A 16541-nucleotide genomic window follows, 5' to 3' on the forward strand; every position below is an offset into this window, starting at 1 on the left:
CATTCTTCATCAATGGAAACCTCAAGGCCACTGGATATTTGAAATTGCTACATGATGATGTGTTTCCCTCTTTATGCACTGAAGCTGGCACATTCCCTGAGTTTTTCCAGCAAGATGGTGCACCACCACATTATGGGTGCCAGGTCCGAGCATTCCTAGATGAACAGTTTCCTGGAAAGTGGATTGGTCGTCGTGGGCCAGTTAAATGGCCCCCAAGGTCTCCTGATCTGACCCCCTTAGACTTTTATCTTTGGGGTCATCTGAAGGCAATTGTCTATGGTGTGAAGCCTGGCTGGGGGGCTTCTTTGCCTCCCTACTGCTGTGTGCCCAGCCTGGAGGCTGCGGTCTATGTCACATTGATTACTGATTACTGATTACTGATTGATTACTATATAATCTTCTTCTATTGCACTTACTGCTCTTGCACGTCCGATTAGATGTAAACTGTATTTATACATGTGTAATGGCAATAAAGATGAATCCTAAATATTTTTCTTATCCTCAGTAAAATGTAAAATTGGAAGTGAAAATAAAAAAAGTCCAAGGCCTCTCTGTCGTTTCACAAACAAATTAAAAGGAACTTTCACGTGATCGAAATGAACACTTGGGTGGCACCGAAACATGTTTGTTTTCTCTCAGCAAATAGTCTACGGTCACGATTTTGCTTTTGAAAGAAAATAAAGGAAACGAAAGGGAAAGTACGATTGTAACATCACATGAAGACATGCTATTTCATGTCAGTCATGCCACTGAGATACTCATCTTATCATCTTCCTAGTTCTGGTAAGGCTGACCGTAAGCGACTGGTTCTTGTAAAACAGGGTCCTGTAGTTACAAATTTACGAAAGTAAGACTTTAGCGCCACCAAGCGTCTAAAAGTAGAGATACAAAAGTTATATTGTTCTTTTTTTAGCCCTCAGTAAGGCTTGCCAGGAAAAACCTTGGATTGGATTGGATTTCATCCTGATGTTCTGGGTCCTATTTGGACAATTATTGGAGACTAGGGACAAACCCAAGCTGGGACTTGAAAATTCTTTGTACTTTGAGTACTGTGCAAAAGTCTAATTTCTTCATATTTTACTAGGAAAATGAGAAGTAAGTACAGCAATGACTGTATCATTAGTTACAGACCATTAGGAACAAATTTTAGGTGGGCCCTTGCCGATTTATTTTCATGGGCAGGCTTTTTTCTACTTCTGTGTCTTCTGTACAGGAACCTGTTGTTTTCAGCAGCACTTGTGAGTTCCTGTACTCTTCATCTGTTGCACTTGTTGTGCTTGTATACAAAACTAAAGCTCAGAAACTCAGACAGGGCATCCTAAAAGCACACATTCACGATGTGTCCACTTAAAAAAGAAATAAATGCTTGTAAAATTCTAATGTGCTTACGTGTTTGTGGGGTTGTATGACCACCTTTATTCTTAAACACAGGCTGAACATTCTCAGGTAAGATTTCTTGTAATTTCTTTAGGTAGCCTTCAGGAATAGTTCTCCAGGTTTCTTGAAAGACATTCAAAGTTCTTCTTTAGATGTCGGCTACTTTTGTTCTGTTCTCTGTCAAAATGATCCCACACGGCTTCCACTTCCATTCCACTGAGATATTTTCTGATGAGGCTTCAGTGAACAGCAGCTGTATCAACTGAAGGGCTTGATGCGTCTCTCAGGTCCTGTATCTGGTCTTTGCTGGAATTATTTATCTGTTTCTTAAGGACATGATATTCAGATACTGTTCATTTGCTTTAGATAGATTTTCTGCAAAACATGCAGAGATATGCCAAGTTTTCAGCTAATATATATATCTTTTTGTAAATCATTGCTGTTTAAGTTTGTCAAACTGTGTTATCTTTGGGATTTTTTTCTTTCTTTTTTCTTTCTTTTATTTTTTATTAAAAATTACAATAAAATCTGCCTCCTTAGATGCAAAATACAGAGGAATGTAGGATGGCTCAAGGCTTTTGCACTGTATATAACTAGACACATAGTGTATAGTAATTTGCAACAAATTATAAATGTTATTCTGATTGTATCAGTCTTAATTTTCATTAACTAACAATGTAATCCACATTTCTCATAGAAAACATTTACAAAGTGCGCAGCTGTGGCTACAATGTAGCTTGCCATCACCAGTGTGTGAACAGGTGGATGACTGAATGTAGTGTAAAGCGCTTTGGGGTCCTTGGGGACTAAGTAAAGTGCTATACAAATACAGGCCATTTACCATTTACTACACAAATAAATATGTATATTTAATTTGTTCTATAAGCTAATGTCTCTAATTCTATGATCAACCCCTTTTTATATTTTAGAATCCTTTGTCATATTTCTCCCTCTCTATTTTTTTCCACATTGAAAGCAAAGTTCAGATAACTGTTCTGTTTTTTTTATTTTTTATTTATTTAGCACATTTGTAAAGTCCCGTTATTTTTTATTTAGGACACGCGGGTGTGTTTCCTGCCTGCCAGACTAAAAACAGGGCAACAAAGAAAACGTGTGACGATGTTTTCCCATGATTCATTTCGGAAAAGAATCGGTCCCAGTTATTTGTATCCGTAGAGGTTCTCGTTGCTCACCGATGAAAATTACAACGCTAATCATTAGCGTTGGGCTTTTCTGTCAGTTGACTTTAACTGGGCTTTATTTGGACAATTAACTCCGTAATTAGGCTCCAGTTTTATTTTACTCTTGGTGTACCGGGTAGGTAAATCCGTGCTTGACCGCTGCAGCTAATATTTAGCAGCAAGGCCACAGAGTAGCGTTAGCCAGTCTCAGCTAATTTAGCTAGTTAATGTAGCTGCTTTTACGTGGGTGAGCAGATATCCTACCTGCTCAGTTGGTCATACTAACGATCATTTTGTCTATCCTTGTGAAAAATACTACTGTCATGATCTTAACAAAAGCCCGAGGACATAAAGAAATGTTCCTCTGATGTTTTGCTAATTTGCTAAATATCTTTTCTCCTCTGTAGGTAGGTTTCTGGAGTCTTCAGGATGTCGTATCCTCCTCCGATAAACCGCCAGCAGATTGGTATCCCACAGTTACCACCTAGGATCCCCCCTCCACAGTATGCAGGCTTTGCTCCTGCAGTCCCACCAGGTATTGAAAAGTTTTTTTAAACTTGCTCTGTAGCCTTTTTAAGGAACACACTGTGAAGTGGCAGCTCTGTGACATTCAAGGAAAAGCAGCAGGGTGATCTAAATCTACAACCACATAATGTGGGTGAAGCATCAGTTGACGGTAGAATTTCTTTGAAAATGAGTGCACATAGATAACTGTTGAGAAGTAAGATACCTAAAGGCCCAATAAACTGACATAACTTAATACCCCAGAGAGAGAGAGAGAGATTGAGGAATGTTACAGGAAAATTACCTTAACATTTAATATTCAGAAAATTAAATGTTAAAATTGCAGATCACTTTTTTTGTTATTGGCTTTGGGAATGTTACATGCAGTTATGTATATTATCTGTTATAATATACATAACACCTGACTGAGTGCTGTATTTTGTTTCTGTTTTCAGGGACTCCTATGATACCGGTTCATATGGGTGTAGTGACCCCCACACCCACAGTGAGTTCGAAGCAGGAGCATTCTGAATAACCTACCTACTATTAAAAACATACTTGCACATATTAACAATGATGCCTGGTGGAATTCTTTTTTTATTATTATTAATATTATTATTATATTATATTGTTAAAGAATAAAATCCCTATGCTCGCCATCGGTTGCTTGTTGTATTTGCATTTTTTTTGGTTTGCTTTGGTGTTACTCTGAATAAGAGTGACATTTGCATACATCAAATTTATTTTGCAGGTGCTCGTTCCAGCCACAGTTGCTGTAGCACAGAAGCCGATGACTCCGAAGAAAGAGCCTGGCACGATCAGAGCCAAGGATACGGAGGATGGTGGCGGCCCCACCACCACTGTATTTGTGGGCAACATTTCTGAAAAGGCATCTGACATGTTGGTCAGGCAGCTTCTGGCTGTAAGTTTACTGTTACTCAACTGGAATAATCCGGTTAATGTACGTTAGTGATCTTTTCATGTGAAACAATTATCAATTTGGAATAAAATCTGTCTGCAGCTAGACAAATCTTTATTTTTTTTATGAGAGCACTTTAAATATTTAGAGGTTGCAGTCATAATAATATTTAAAAGATGACAGTGGTTCAGGAGTTGCAGGTGACAGACATTTATTCTTGTTTTAGTCAAATGCAAATCTCCAACGTATAATAAAAGTAAAAAGGAGTGAGGTTTTCATCATATTTGATCACAAGTATTGTTATAGGGATACAACAATAGTGTTTTATGTGATCATGTACTTGTTAATTATTGTAATTATCTGGACTACTAAACACAAAAAATCCTTGTTTTCTGTTCTCTTTGAATATAGAAATGTGGTATTGTTCTAAGCTGGAAAAGGGTCCAGGGTGCCTCTGGGAAACTTCAAGGTAACAGCACAAAAACAAAAGCACATTTTAAACCTTTTTTGGTGTTTGTGCATGGGATGGTGCACAGGGATGACACTCCTAGAATTTTAAATCCTGTTAAACATACTTACCCTCTTATTTATCATGCTTAAAGACCTATTTTCACATGTTAATTTTATGTATGTGGTTTTTGGTCATTTCTCTGGTATAGTCAGTCAATCAGTGATTTGGAGAATTAGGACATTTGAAATTGAATGTCAGATTCTTGTTTTTCCCCATATGTTTACTCCATTTTTTCTAACAAAAAAAAGTTATCAAATATCTTCGTGGGCTGAATTTGAAAACCTTGTGAACTAACTTTGTTTTCGTCTTAACTCCTGCAAGCTTTTGGTTTCTGTGAGTATAAGGAGCCTGAATCCACACTGCGAGCCCTCAGACTCCTGCATGAGTTGCTCTTGGGTGATAAGAAGCTGTTGGTGAAGGTCGATGCCAAGACTAAGGCTCAGCTAGATGAGTGGAAGGCCAAGAAGAGGAGTGCAAATGGGGTATGCTGCTCATCTGTCTTTTATTTTGACTCTTCCTTTTCTTTTGGAAGCTACATTTAGAGGTCACCACAGTGGCTCATCTGCCTCCATCTCATCGTATTCCTAGCGTCCTCCTCTTTCACACCAACCCACTCCATTTCCTCTTTTATTAAATCCACAAACCTCTTCTGAGGTCTTCCTCTTTTATTCCTTCCAACTTAGCAAGCTGGCAGCCTTACCTCTCTTGTCTCCAAATCTTTCTCGATCTAATCAATAGGGAGTCGGTGGCAGCGGGAAAAACGGGGATGAAGACGAAGAGGAGGTTCTTGATGAAGAAACCCTGCGTAGAGACCAGGCTGTGAAGGGGGCAATAGATGTCCTCATCCGAGAGTATGCAAGTGAGCTTAATGCTCCCTCACAGGATCCTGACAGTCAGCCTCGCATCAAGAAGCGGAAAGAGAAGAAAGAGGAGGTAGTCTTTGCATGATGCACACGGGGAGGAGAAGGGGCTGGAGCATGGCTCTGGCTGTTGTAGTATTAAATTTTTTTTTTGGAGTGCTTAGTGTGTTTGTTTCCTTTCTCTCTTCACTTTGTGTAAGGAGGATATCAATGCCATGGAGATGGAGGATGACAAGAGAGACTTGATTTCCAGAGAGATCAGTAAATTCCGGGACACACACAAGGTAATGTATCAGACTGCTCTTGTTACTGTGTAATTTAGGTTTTGAAGAAGAAATCCTCCACATTTGTTAGTAGAAATTCCTCTAACGCAAAATGGATCTGCAGTTTAAGACTATTCTGTTTCTGTCAAACAAAGTCTTTTGGTAGTCAGTAAGTTCTTAGAGTAGCTAGTGGAATTCAAAGGGTACAGAACGTAGTTGATGTTGATTTATGATCCATTAATACTTCAGCCACCGATTGATTACTTTATAGTACATGTCAGTATTTCCAAACTGGCCACGAGTTGTCACTGTTCACAGTACTGATTGAGACTAAAATATTTCGCTCTTCACAAGCTAAATTCATCACACAGAGTGCATGGACACAATGTGAAATTCCAACCAAAGCTAATCTATTGATTAAACCCCACCAATATGGTAGAGTTCATTTGGTGACTAGAGCAAGATGAATCTCAGAATCTCAGCTTTGGGAAAAAGTTGCGAGGATAGGATGTAAGTATGATCTTTTATTTCTTCTCTACTCATTTTGGGCGCTCCCTTCTGGAGGGTTTGCAGAGGGGCAGCTGGCTCTCAGTCGACTTGCACTAAGGTTGTCAAAAAAAGTGATGCTGGACAAATTCCTAGCAGGTTGTGATTACAGTGAATCATGTTTAAGAAGGTCGGGCAGCTCAGTGAACCTCTGCATGTCCTCATATGATAAATAGCGTGTTTAAAAAAACACACAGAGCCTGAAAGAGCCTAACCACTGCAGCAGTTTGAACTGCAGCCTGTAGTATTACTGAAGCAGGGAGCGCCCCTTCACAGCACTCTGCGGTCTGAAGACTTGCAAGGTAAGTAATTGCTTTGCTGTTTCTGTTTTGGTTTTTTTTTGTTTGTTTGTTTTTTTTTGTTTGTTTGTTAACCCTTAGAAATTTACACCACAATGAGACAATGCATAAATAAAGTATGCAAACATAAATAAGGAGGAATAAGCTGCAGGGATATTTTAGTATGAATACCATTCAACTGTTTTCTTTGTCGCTTTTTAAAACAAGGTTCTCTTATCAGTATTTTTAAAAGAAGTTATAGGGCTACTAACGAAACCCAAAACGTTGTGACTTTGTACTGGAACTGAGGACAATTGATGTTATATACTAAAAAAAACTTCCATCAACAAAGGGGAACAAGCCTCACACCACATCAAACACACAGTATGTTAGGAACCTGCTCATGGCAATGTTTTAAAATTGTTTTCCAATTAGTATGTTTCAAACTCACTACTAACTAGTTTAATACAGGAGGTAAGTTGTAGGTAGGTTAGGGAAAAACTGTTTCAAAACAAATAATGTGTATCTGTCAAAGCCCTCCCTTCGGAGCGAAGGTAGAAATGCTAAAATGGTGTGCAGACTTGAGTTAAATTACAGTTTTGTAGTTTCCTCCTCTGTGGTCCTTTTTTTTTTTTTTTTTTTTTTTTTTTAGTTAATAGCTGTCAGACCCACATTTAACATGTGGTAGTTTATGTTGTTAACCAGTCCAGATCCACAAAGCTACCAGCTGGTATATATATATTTTTTTAAATCAGCCACAGGTCTGTTTGAACTGTGGGTCTGACTCTGAAGGGTTTATTTTTTTTCCTTTTTTATTTTTTATTTTTTATTTTTAAATTGGGTTGGTGAGACCAGACAGACACCACAACCTGGCGGTAAGACTGCTTCACTAATTTCTTTGTGGCAAAATGAAATGCAGTATCTGATTTGCATTGACTTTAAAAACAAACAGATGTGGATGCTATTTATGTGGATGAGTTGTAATAAGATGAAACTGCTTCGCAGGAATCGTTTGGACTTCTTTTTTTTTTCCTGATTATATTGACTTTGCTCTTGACCTGCTTTTCCTTCTACATGTAGCCTGTAGGATGTGTAGGGGCAGAGAAGTGCTGAAACCCTAGTTCATCATCTGTAAGTTTTGCACCAGTAGCTCCAGAACAGACTGTGGAACATGATTTAAATGTTATCTAGTGAGAATGTAGAAAAATGGGTCAAACTTTGTTTACTGAGATTGTCAATGGACGGCTGTGAGAACCAGTGAGCTGTGATTGCCTTTACAGATAAATAAAATGGTGTTCAAATTATTATTTAGTAGTTTGGCTTCATACTGAAGTCCCACACTGCTCTAGGGGATCACTTGCACTGCAGTCAGGCATTGCTTTCCTCCTTCTCAAATGACCATGTAGAAAACACGTGGGGGCCGATTATGTAATTTACTTAGTTACGCCATTTGCCGTGTTAAGCTTAGGCTTGTTTTAATCCACTTGGCACCTATAGGTACAACCAGTGCATTATATAGTGGAGATCTCAAGTTTATAGTTAGATCTTCATGACCTTAAGTTAAAAAAGGTTCAAAGCTGGCTTCAGTTTGTTGTTTTTGTTTTTTTTTACTTACCACAAGCCATATGAAAAACCCCATTTCCAGTAAAATCCTATGCATATGCATTTCAGGCCAAATCTGTCCCTTATCCGCAGTCACGAGTACACTTTGAATTGGAAAACATTCAGATGTTGGTTTGACCAGTACTTATTTGCCTTTTGATATCAGATAATAATCCCAGATCACCATAGAGCCCATCGTAACAGCAGAGGTTGAGTTGGCCTGTTATTTATTCTGTACAAATCTGATAAAGAAGGGAGGTCAAATACTGGAGCCAGAACAAGAAATTATCTCTTTGCACAGGAAAAGAAGACTGTAAGTGTTTACAATAACACTGGAAATGTTTCTTTGGTGAAACCCCTCATATGAGCTGTGACATCCCCAGTTTGTTAGGTATTTCAAGAATATACTGTCATTTATGGTTTTATATAAGTGTGTCCTGAAATTGAGCAGTATATACATTAAACCTGCTCAAGCTGCGGACCACTCTTCCTGGAGGAAACCACTTCCTGACTTGGAGCAGCCAACCTCCCCCCAAACAATGAGTCATGGTAGAACGTGAGCATTTCTGAAACCGGCAGTGTAAACCATTTTTTGCCGATAACTTGTTTATTTAATTTAGTATGATGATCTTTTTTTCACCTTTTGCATCTTCTAATGCAGTTTCATTTTCTTTTCCCATGTGGGCTCCTGCAGAAATTGGAGGAGGAAAAAGGCAAAAAAGAAAAGGAACGCCTGGAGCTGGAGAGAGAAAGGAGGGAGAGAGACAAAGAGCGGGAGCGGGAGAGGGAGCGCCGCGATCGCGAGAAAGAGAAGGAAAGAGAGAGAGAGAGGGACAAGGAGCGGGAAAGAGACCGGGACCGCGACCGTGAGCGAGAGAGGGATCGTGAACGCGAGAGGACGAAGGAGCGGGAGAGGGAGAGGAGTCGAGATGTCAGTGAAGCTCGCAGCAGATCGAGGTCAGTTCTAATGCAAGATGGTTTGTTCTGGCTCACACACAAACGGTTGTGACTCATCTAAAGGGCCGTCTCTTAATTCTAACGGTTTGGACTTTGAGAAATCAAAAGGTCGTTGGCTCCAGCTGTTTCTAACAACAGACCTCAAGATCCACTCATAAGTTTCTCCACATTGTGTTATGACTTATCAATGCATGTGGCATAATACTGGTAACATAATTCATTATCTGTGATTTAAAGATATGCTAGATATGAATTCTTGTTCCCCACTTTAGGGCTTTGCAAGTTTTTTAGTTTTTTTTTTTTTTTTTTTTTTTTAACGCTACAATGAAAGACTCATTTGGTAGCTGTAAATGAAACCAATGAGGATTTGTTGGAGGCTGTTAAGGAACTTTTTATTTTTGGGGAGTGTTGTGTTCAGTTGATCATTTGTAGAAACTATCCATATCACAAAATAACTAATGAAAACACTGTAGTGAAATGTATTCAGCAGTTGGCACTGGCTATGGGCAAATACCCTTGAAATGATTGCGTTTCAACTTCATTTGATATAAAGATGAACTTCACAGATCAGTAACCCATTATTATTTTAACAGAGAGAGGTCTAGAGACGATAAAAAACGAGACCGCGAAGAAGATGAGGAGGACATGTATGAGCGGCGGAGACTTGAGAGGAGGCTTAGAGATAAGGAAGCAGCTTATCAAGAAGTATGTTTATCATCTCTCCCATTTTGATTTGATGAAATGTTCATTTAAATAACTGCACATAAGCAAATTACTGTTAATGTTTGACAGATTACTGATTGGAATTTTTCTGTGCCTTCTTAAAGCGCCTGAAAAATTGGGAGGTCAGAGAGAGGAAGAAGGCCCGTGACTATAGCAAAGATGCTGAGCGAGAAGAAGAGAGGCGTCGTGAAATGGTATACAAGAATGCATGCCACGCTGCATAATACGAGTTTTAGACTATTTATTATTTCAGATACGTGGAAACAGAAGGCTTGATTTACTGTTTACTGTTTCATTTTGTGCATAAAATCAGATGAAAGAAGCCAAAAGGCTCAAAGAGTTCCTTGAAGACTATGATGATGACAGGGATGACCCGAAATATTACAGGTGATTATGTTAATTTGCATTTTAAAATGTTTTAATGCTTTTAATGCCTTTTGTCATTACTTTACGTTAATGCTAATTTTTTTTTTTTTTTTTTTTTTAGGGGCAGCGCATTGCAGAAGCGTCTTCGTGACAGAGAAAAGGAGATCGAGTTGGATGAACGTGACCGGAAGAGGGAGAAGGAGGAGCTGGAGGAAATTAGACAAAGACTTCTCGCTGAGGGTCACCCTGATCCTGATGCTGAATTACAGAGAGTAAATCCACCTGGAACTTTCCCTAACCTCTGACAAAGACATTTGATAGACTCAGAGATCTTTAGTTTGTTTTGCAGAATTACAGCTTTTTTGCTTGTTCTGTAATGATGTTTGTGCATTTAATATTAATATGCCAGTCCACCAGTCAACAACAATATCCTGAGGTTGCTTAATGTGTTACATATTTGTGTAGATGGAGGAGGAAGCAGAGCGCAGACGACAGCCACCTCTGAAACTTGAACCGGAGGAGGATGTGAACCAGGAGAAAACTCACAAGGAGCGGGAGAAGAGGGGGTCCGGAAGGCCTGTGGAGCCGGAGCCTCAAGTTCCCCCGCAGCATTCAGATGACGATGTGGAAGAGGCAGATGAAGATGATTACCGCGATGGCGAGGACTCACAAGAAGCCAAGCCGCAACTCAAACCCGCCATGCGACCAATCACCACTGCTCCTTCTGTGTCTTCTGCCAGTGGAAACGTTACTCCAAACACCCCCGGAAATGAGTCTCTTTGTGGCATCATAATTCCAGGCGAGAACACTCCAGAGGTCCAACCTCCAGAGGAACACCGGCCCAAGATTGGCCTCAGCCTCAAGCTGGGTGAGTACAGCAACGAAGCAAAACACACATACAGATCTGTTGTTTAATGGCACTGCTTTTTCCCAGAGTAAATAGTATTTCCTGATGATTTTTTTTTCTCCTACAGGTGCCACCAACAGTCCGAGTCAGCTCAGCGCAGGAAAGCGAAAGAAATTAGCAACTGTGGACAGTGTTTTCAACAAGTTTGACGAAGAGGAGGCAGATGAGCAGCCTCGCAAAAGGAAACTGGTTCCACTGGACTATGGTGATGATGAAAAGAGTCTGGGGCTCGATGGAGCAGAAATTTCAGGGGCCAAAGGCAGCATTAACACAGAGGAGAAACGGAAACACATAAAAAGCCTTATAGAGAAGATCCCCACTGCCAGGCCAGAGCTCTTCTCCTATCCTTTGGACTGGGCAATGGTTGATTCGGTAAAAGGCTTGGCATATTTTGAAATTGCACTTATTTTCATAGCTTGATATTTTAGTTATTAGTTATGTTTTGTTTTGATTTGCTTTCCATAGACTCTGATGGATCGCCGCATTAGACCGTGGATTAATAAGAAGATTATAGAGTACATTGGAGAGGAGGAAGCTACATTGGTTGATTTTGTCTGCTCCAAGGTCAGTTATTATCCTTTGAAGTTTATCTGTATCTTTAAGCTTGTGGTGTTGAATTGTTGGGCTTGTTGCTCACTCTAGTTAATATTTTTCTTTTCTGATCAGGTAATGGCACATAGCACTCCTCAGGGTATTCTTGATGATGTTGCTATGGTAAGTTGAACTTTGCCTGGATCCTAAGTCTTTAAACATCTTACATATGTAATCCATCTTTTGGGACTGAAACCCAGTTGAATGGTCCTTGAATGGTCTGTACCACACATTGTCGATTAAGTGGATGACTAACCAAAAAAAGGAAAAACTGTCAGTTTAAAACCAGACTGGTCTGTCTTAAAATGGTTGGTGACAGTCACATTGTATACATGTGCTGACTCATTGAATACATTCAGCTTTGTAATATATAGTATGTTTAACTGAACTTTTTGTCTTTAGGTTCTTGATGAAGAAGCAGAAGTCTTCATAGTAAAAATGTGGAGGTTACTGATATATGAAACAGAAGCAAAGAAGATTGGACTGGTCAAATAAGTAAACGCGACTCTGACTGACTTCCTGAGCTTTCAGTTCTACTGTCTGCAGTTTTCTGGTCCAGCAGACTGTGAACATGCCCACACGGCGCTCCATTCCATCGGCAAAGAGCTGCTGCCTTGTGTGTGTGTGTGTGTGAGAGAGTGTGTGAGAGAGTGTGCGTGAGAAAGTCAAAATTGTGAACTGAAAGGGTTTGGAAACTAATGTGCTGCATGAAAAAAAAACTTTGGTTGTAATTCTTTTATTTGTTAATGCCGTTCAGGAGGAATTTCATCCATCTGTTCTACAATGTGTTGGACACATTCTGCTTTAATTTGGTGGTGTTGTTTGGAGGCACTACTCCATTGTGTGAACTAATAAACATGCTTTTTTTTAAAAAAAAAAAAAAAAACAAAACAAAAAAACAGTATGTTTTTTTTGATTGTGTTGTTAATAATTATTAGCTGTTTTTGAATTATGACATTATTTTCAAACACCAAAAACTTAATTGGGGTCACTTCCATATACAGATGTGATTACTGCAGTAAATGTATGTACCTGGTTTACGCCTTCTGACCCCTATTCTTCTCAATCACCTCTCTCAAAGGAAACATCTATAGTGCTCTTTGTTGGCATGAAGCCATACTTATATTTTCTGGTCACCACCTTTTTTACTTTATTTCGATGCAAATAGGTTCTTTTATTATCATCTTATTATCTAGACAAAGCATATGCTAGGATGCCTGGAGAGGAACTGTAATATTGCATGTGGAAGACTGGAGTGGCGACGAAGTACCTGATGGTGGTGTAGGACATGTATGAGAAAGGGTGAGTGGGGTGCCACAGGGTTCAGCACTGAGACCTGTCCTTTTTGCAATAGTGATAGGCAGGTGGAAAAATAAGGTCAAGCAGCAGTGTCTGTGGACTATGATGTTCGCAGATTATGTTCCCTATTCTCCCTACTCTGTAGTGTAAAGTAGGAAGCAGGTGGAAGCGAGTTTTGAAGAGAAGAGCAATGATAGAAGTAAGGGACTGTCAGTTAGTTGGACATGTACAGAGAAGGGATAGTAGGTATACTGTAAAAACGATGATGAATATGGAGTAGCCTAGCAGGAGAAGAGCAAGACCACAGAGGAGTCGAGGATGCAGTGAAGAAAGACATGCAGACGGGGTGATGTGATAGAGGAGGATGCTAGGCAGAGGGTAATATGAAGTGAGACCATTAGAGCCAGTAGACCGAAGAAGATTCAAGAACCTTTATTTGTCACATGCATAGTTATAGGAGTACAACACGCAGTGAAATCTGTCTTGACACGCTCCTCGACTGCAAAAAGAGAACATTATATACATCCATCCATCCATCTTCATCCGCTTTATTCGAGGCCGGGTCGCGGGGGCAGCAGCCTAAGCAAAGAGGCCCAGACCTCCCTCTCCCCAGCCACCTCCTCCAGCTTGTCCGGGGGAACACCAAGGCGTTCCCAGGCCAGCCGAGAGATATAATCTCTCCAGCGTGTCCTGGGTCTGCCCCGGGGCCTCCTCCCGGTGGGACATGCCTGGAACACCTCACCCAGGAGGTGCCCAGGGGGCATCCTTGTCAGATGCCCGAACCACCTCAGCTGGCTCCTTTCGATGTGGAGCAGCAACTGCTCTACTCTGAGCCCCTCCCGGATGGCCGAACTTCTCACCCTATCTCTAAGGGAGAGGCCAGCCACCCTTCGGAGGAAGCTCATTTCTGCCGCTTGTATCCGCGATCTCATTCTTTCGGTCACTACCCACAGCTCGTGGCCATAGGTGAGGGTAGGGACGTAGATCGACCGGTAAATTGAGAGCTTCGCTTTTACACTCAGCTCCCTCTTCACCACGACGGACCGGTGCAGCGTCCGCATTACTGCAGCTGCAGCCCCAATCCGTCTGTCGATCTCTGGCTCCCTTCTCCCATCACTCGCGAACAAGACCCCGAGATACTTGAACTCTTCCACTTGGGGCAGGAACTCATCCCCGACCCGGAGTGGGCACTCCACCCTTTTCCGGCTGAGAACCATGGCCTCAGATTTGGAGGTGCTGATCCTCATTCCCGCTGCTTCACACTCGGCTGTGAACCGTTCCAGTGCGAGCTGGAGGCCCTCACCCGATGAAGCCAACAGAACCACATCATCCGCAAAAATCAGAGATGAGATTCTGAGGCTACCAAAGCGAAAGCCCTCCGCCACTTGGCTGCGCCTAGAAATCCTGTCCATAAAAATTATGAACAGAACCGGAGACAAAGGGCATCCCTGGCGGAGCCCATCACCCACCGGGAACGAGTCCGACTTATTGCCGGTGTTGTGCCAAAGTAGTTACCCCCGTCAAAAATTGTTTCCCCATTCACGGGAGCGCGCAAAGTAGGAGGAGCCACTTGCCCAGCTCCGTTCTGTACGCTACTTGTCACTGATCTGCAGTCGACGCGATAAAGAGTAAAAGCTGGAAAACAGCAGACTTGATGAATTTAATATTAGTTTCGTGACATTGTAATGTGCCGTGTGGAAGACAGTTTACCTTAAACTGTACACTGAAATAACCTGCTGGGAATACTTTGTCTAGAAAAAGACTTTGATACTATAATACTGTAAAACCAGATGCGATCATGGAAACACGTCGCTCTCCAGTGAATTTACACTCGGTTTACACTTTGTAGCGAAGCTATCACGAATGAGTTTATTTGCAAAATCAATCTCAGTATAACCAATAAGTACAGTAACTTTGGAGACCATGTCTTATTCACAGCAAAAGTTATGGAGGGATACAGATTTTATCAGGCTGTGTGGCATCGGCTGCCTAAATGTGTGCCCCCCCCTATCTGTAATCCATATTACGGGGGTAACTACTTTGGCACAACACCGGCACCAAAAGTGAAGGGCTGACAGTTGTGTTTATATACGAACCGTAAGCGCTAATGTTGGTTAGCATCAGCTAAAGCGAGGAAGTTTGACACTTGCAGAGGCAGTGAACGCAGAGAGAGCTTAAAAACGCATTGTGGGGTTTTTTAGTCTTTGCTTCGTTGCTTCGGGATTTTTCTTTTTTGCATTAAGACGTTGCCCACAAAATTACAGATATAACGGTGACTTAGCTGCTCGTTGGATAAACCCATGGACCTTAGAAAAGATCAACACTACTCGGATGTAAGCACCCGTGTATAACACAATAGGCAAAATTACGCTTGCTAACCTTTCCACATCACAGGTTTCACATTAAATAAACATTTTTTCAAATACTCACCATGATCTGAGACCGTTTAAATATTTTGTTACTCTGAAAATATGGCAGTATGAAGCTAAACCTTTAGCTTGACGGCTAAAGCAGTGCTAAGATTTACACGGAAACGATCAGCGGACATCGTCAAAGTACTATTGGTCTACATTCTTCTTCTATGGTAGCAGCCTGGGCAGAGTAACAGCCAACTTTAAACTGCGCCATCTGTTGGCACCAATTACAGTAGAAAACATTATTACGACAACACGTTTTTTGGGGAAAATAACAGAGATTGAAACTTTATTGATAATTTGTCCAAATTGAAAAATGCCCTCCTCCAAAAATATCATGTGACAACCTCATTGCCTTACAGAATTATGACGTCACACACATATAGAATCTTACCACCATTCTGATCCTTTGATCCTTTGATCCAAAAACCTATAAATAGGGGTGAAGAGCAACGACTTTTAGTCCGTTTCTCGCAGCCTTGATGTGTGCAGCATTGAACCGTTCGCCAGAAAAGCCTTTTGAAATATTTGGATCCTTTGCAATTCTAACTGTATCCAGACCCAAGATGTCTCAAACAAATCCAAAGGGACAAGAAGTTGACCCCTACACTCTTCCCTGGGATGAGCCACTAGACTCTTCCCTTTCCTCTCTTCCTTGGTGTGACCAAGTGGAACTAGAGGAAAAGCGTTTGGAAGAAATGGAGGATGAAGCGCTCAGAAACACCGAGAAGATTAAGTTCTTGATGGAGGAAAATGAGCAAAAGAGCGCTCAACTAAAAAAGTTGTCATACCAGCTTCAAGAAAAGGAAGCTATTATTGAGGAGAAACAACAAGATCTCCATGACATGGACAAAAAGAACCAGGAGCTCCAAGGAAAGCTTGATGAAGCCCTGCAACAAAATAAAAAACTTGTCCAAGAGAAGAAACAAGACGGCACGAAGAAGAGAGGGCTGCACAGCAATCTCCAAGAAATGGAGCTAATGTACAGTGTATACAAAAAAAAGCTTGATCGCACACTGCTAGAAAATGAAAAGCTTCTCCAAGAGAAAAGGCAACAGGAGTTAAAAGAGAAAGAAATGCATTCCAAGCTTCAGAGCATCAAGCAACACAATGAAAGCTTGCAAGGAAAGCTTGATGAAGCTCTTCGACAAAATAGAAAACTCCTCCAAGAGAAGAAAGAAGATGGCATGAAGAAGAGAGGGCTGCACAGCAACCTCCGAGACATGGAGCTAATATACAATGT

At 40.9% G+C, this 16541-nt stretch overlaps 1 protein-coding gene across 2 annotated transcripts; it reads left to right on the top strand.

The window, feature by feature from the left end:
- The first annotated feature begins 2500 nt into the window (after positions 1-2500).
- rbm25a (RNA binding motif protein 25a) lies at positions 2501-12621 on the top strand. 2 transcript variants are annotated; one of them, XM_085258027.1, is made up of 18 exons: positions 2501-2694; positions 2966-3093; positions 3518-3567; positions 3814-3984; positions 4393-4450; positions 4814-4974; positions 5231-5425; positions 5553-5636; positions 8736-8998; positions 9592-9703; positions 9826-9915; positions 10035-10108; positions 10209-10359; positions 10553-10955; positions 11062-11366; positions 11460-11558; positions 11661-11708; positions 11988-12621. In XM_085258027.1, exons 2-18 carry the CDS (start codon positions 2988-2990, stop codon positions 12078-12080), a joined length of 2463 nt encoding a protein of 820 aa, XP_085114153.1. In that variant the 5' UTR covers positions 2501-2694; positions 2966-2987; the 3' UTR covers positions 12081-12621. The 2 variants fall into 2 exon arrangements, with proteins under 2 accessions (XP_085114153.1, XP_085114155.1); XM_085258029.1 differs by having other exon boundaries at positions 2502-2694; positions 5556-5636.
- Positions 12622-16541: the final 3920 nt, after the last annotated feature.

Source organism: Mchenga conophoros, linkage group LG19 (assembly GCF_057382185.1).
Source record: "Mchenga conophoros isolate Kocher_MC1m ecotype Shallow Benthic linkage group LG19, M_conophoros_male_GT1.1, whole genome shotgun sequence".
Lineage (NCBI taxonomy): Eukaryota > Metazoa > Chordata > Actinopteri > Cichliformes > Cichlidae > Mchenga > Mchenga conophoros.

Excerpts from the sequence above, each read along its gene's own strand:
- rbm25a (XM_085258027.1), top strand. The coding sequence starts at position 2,988 with ATGTCGTATCCTCCTCCGATAAACCGCCAGCAGATTGGTATCCCACAG. Across the intron at positions 3,985-4,392 it reads TGGTCAGGCAGCTTCTGGCT|AAATGTGGTATTGTTCTAAG; the intron begins GTAAGTTTACTG and ends CTTTGAATATAG. Across the intron at positions 5,637-8,735 it reads AATTCCGGGACACACACAAG|AAATTGGAGGAGGAAAAAGG; the intron begins GTAATGTATCAG and ends GGGCTCCTGCAG.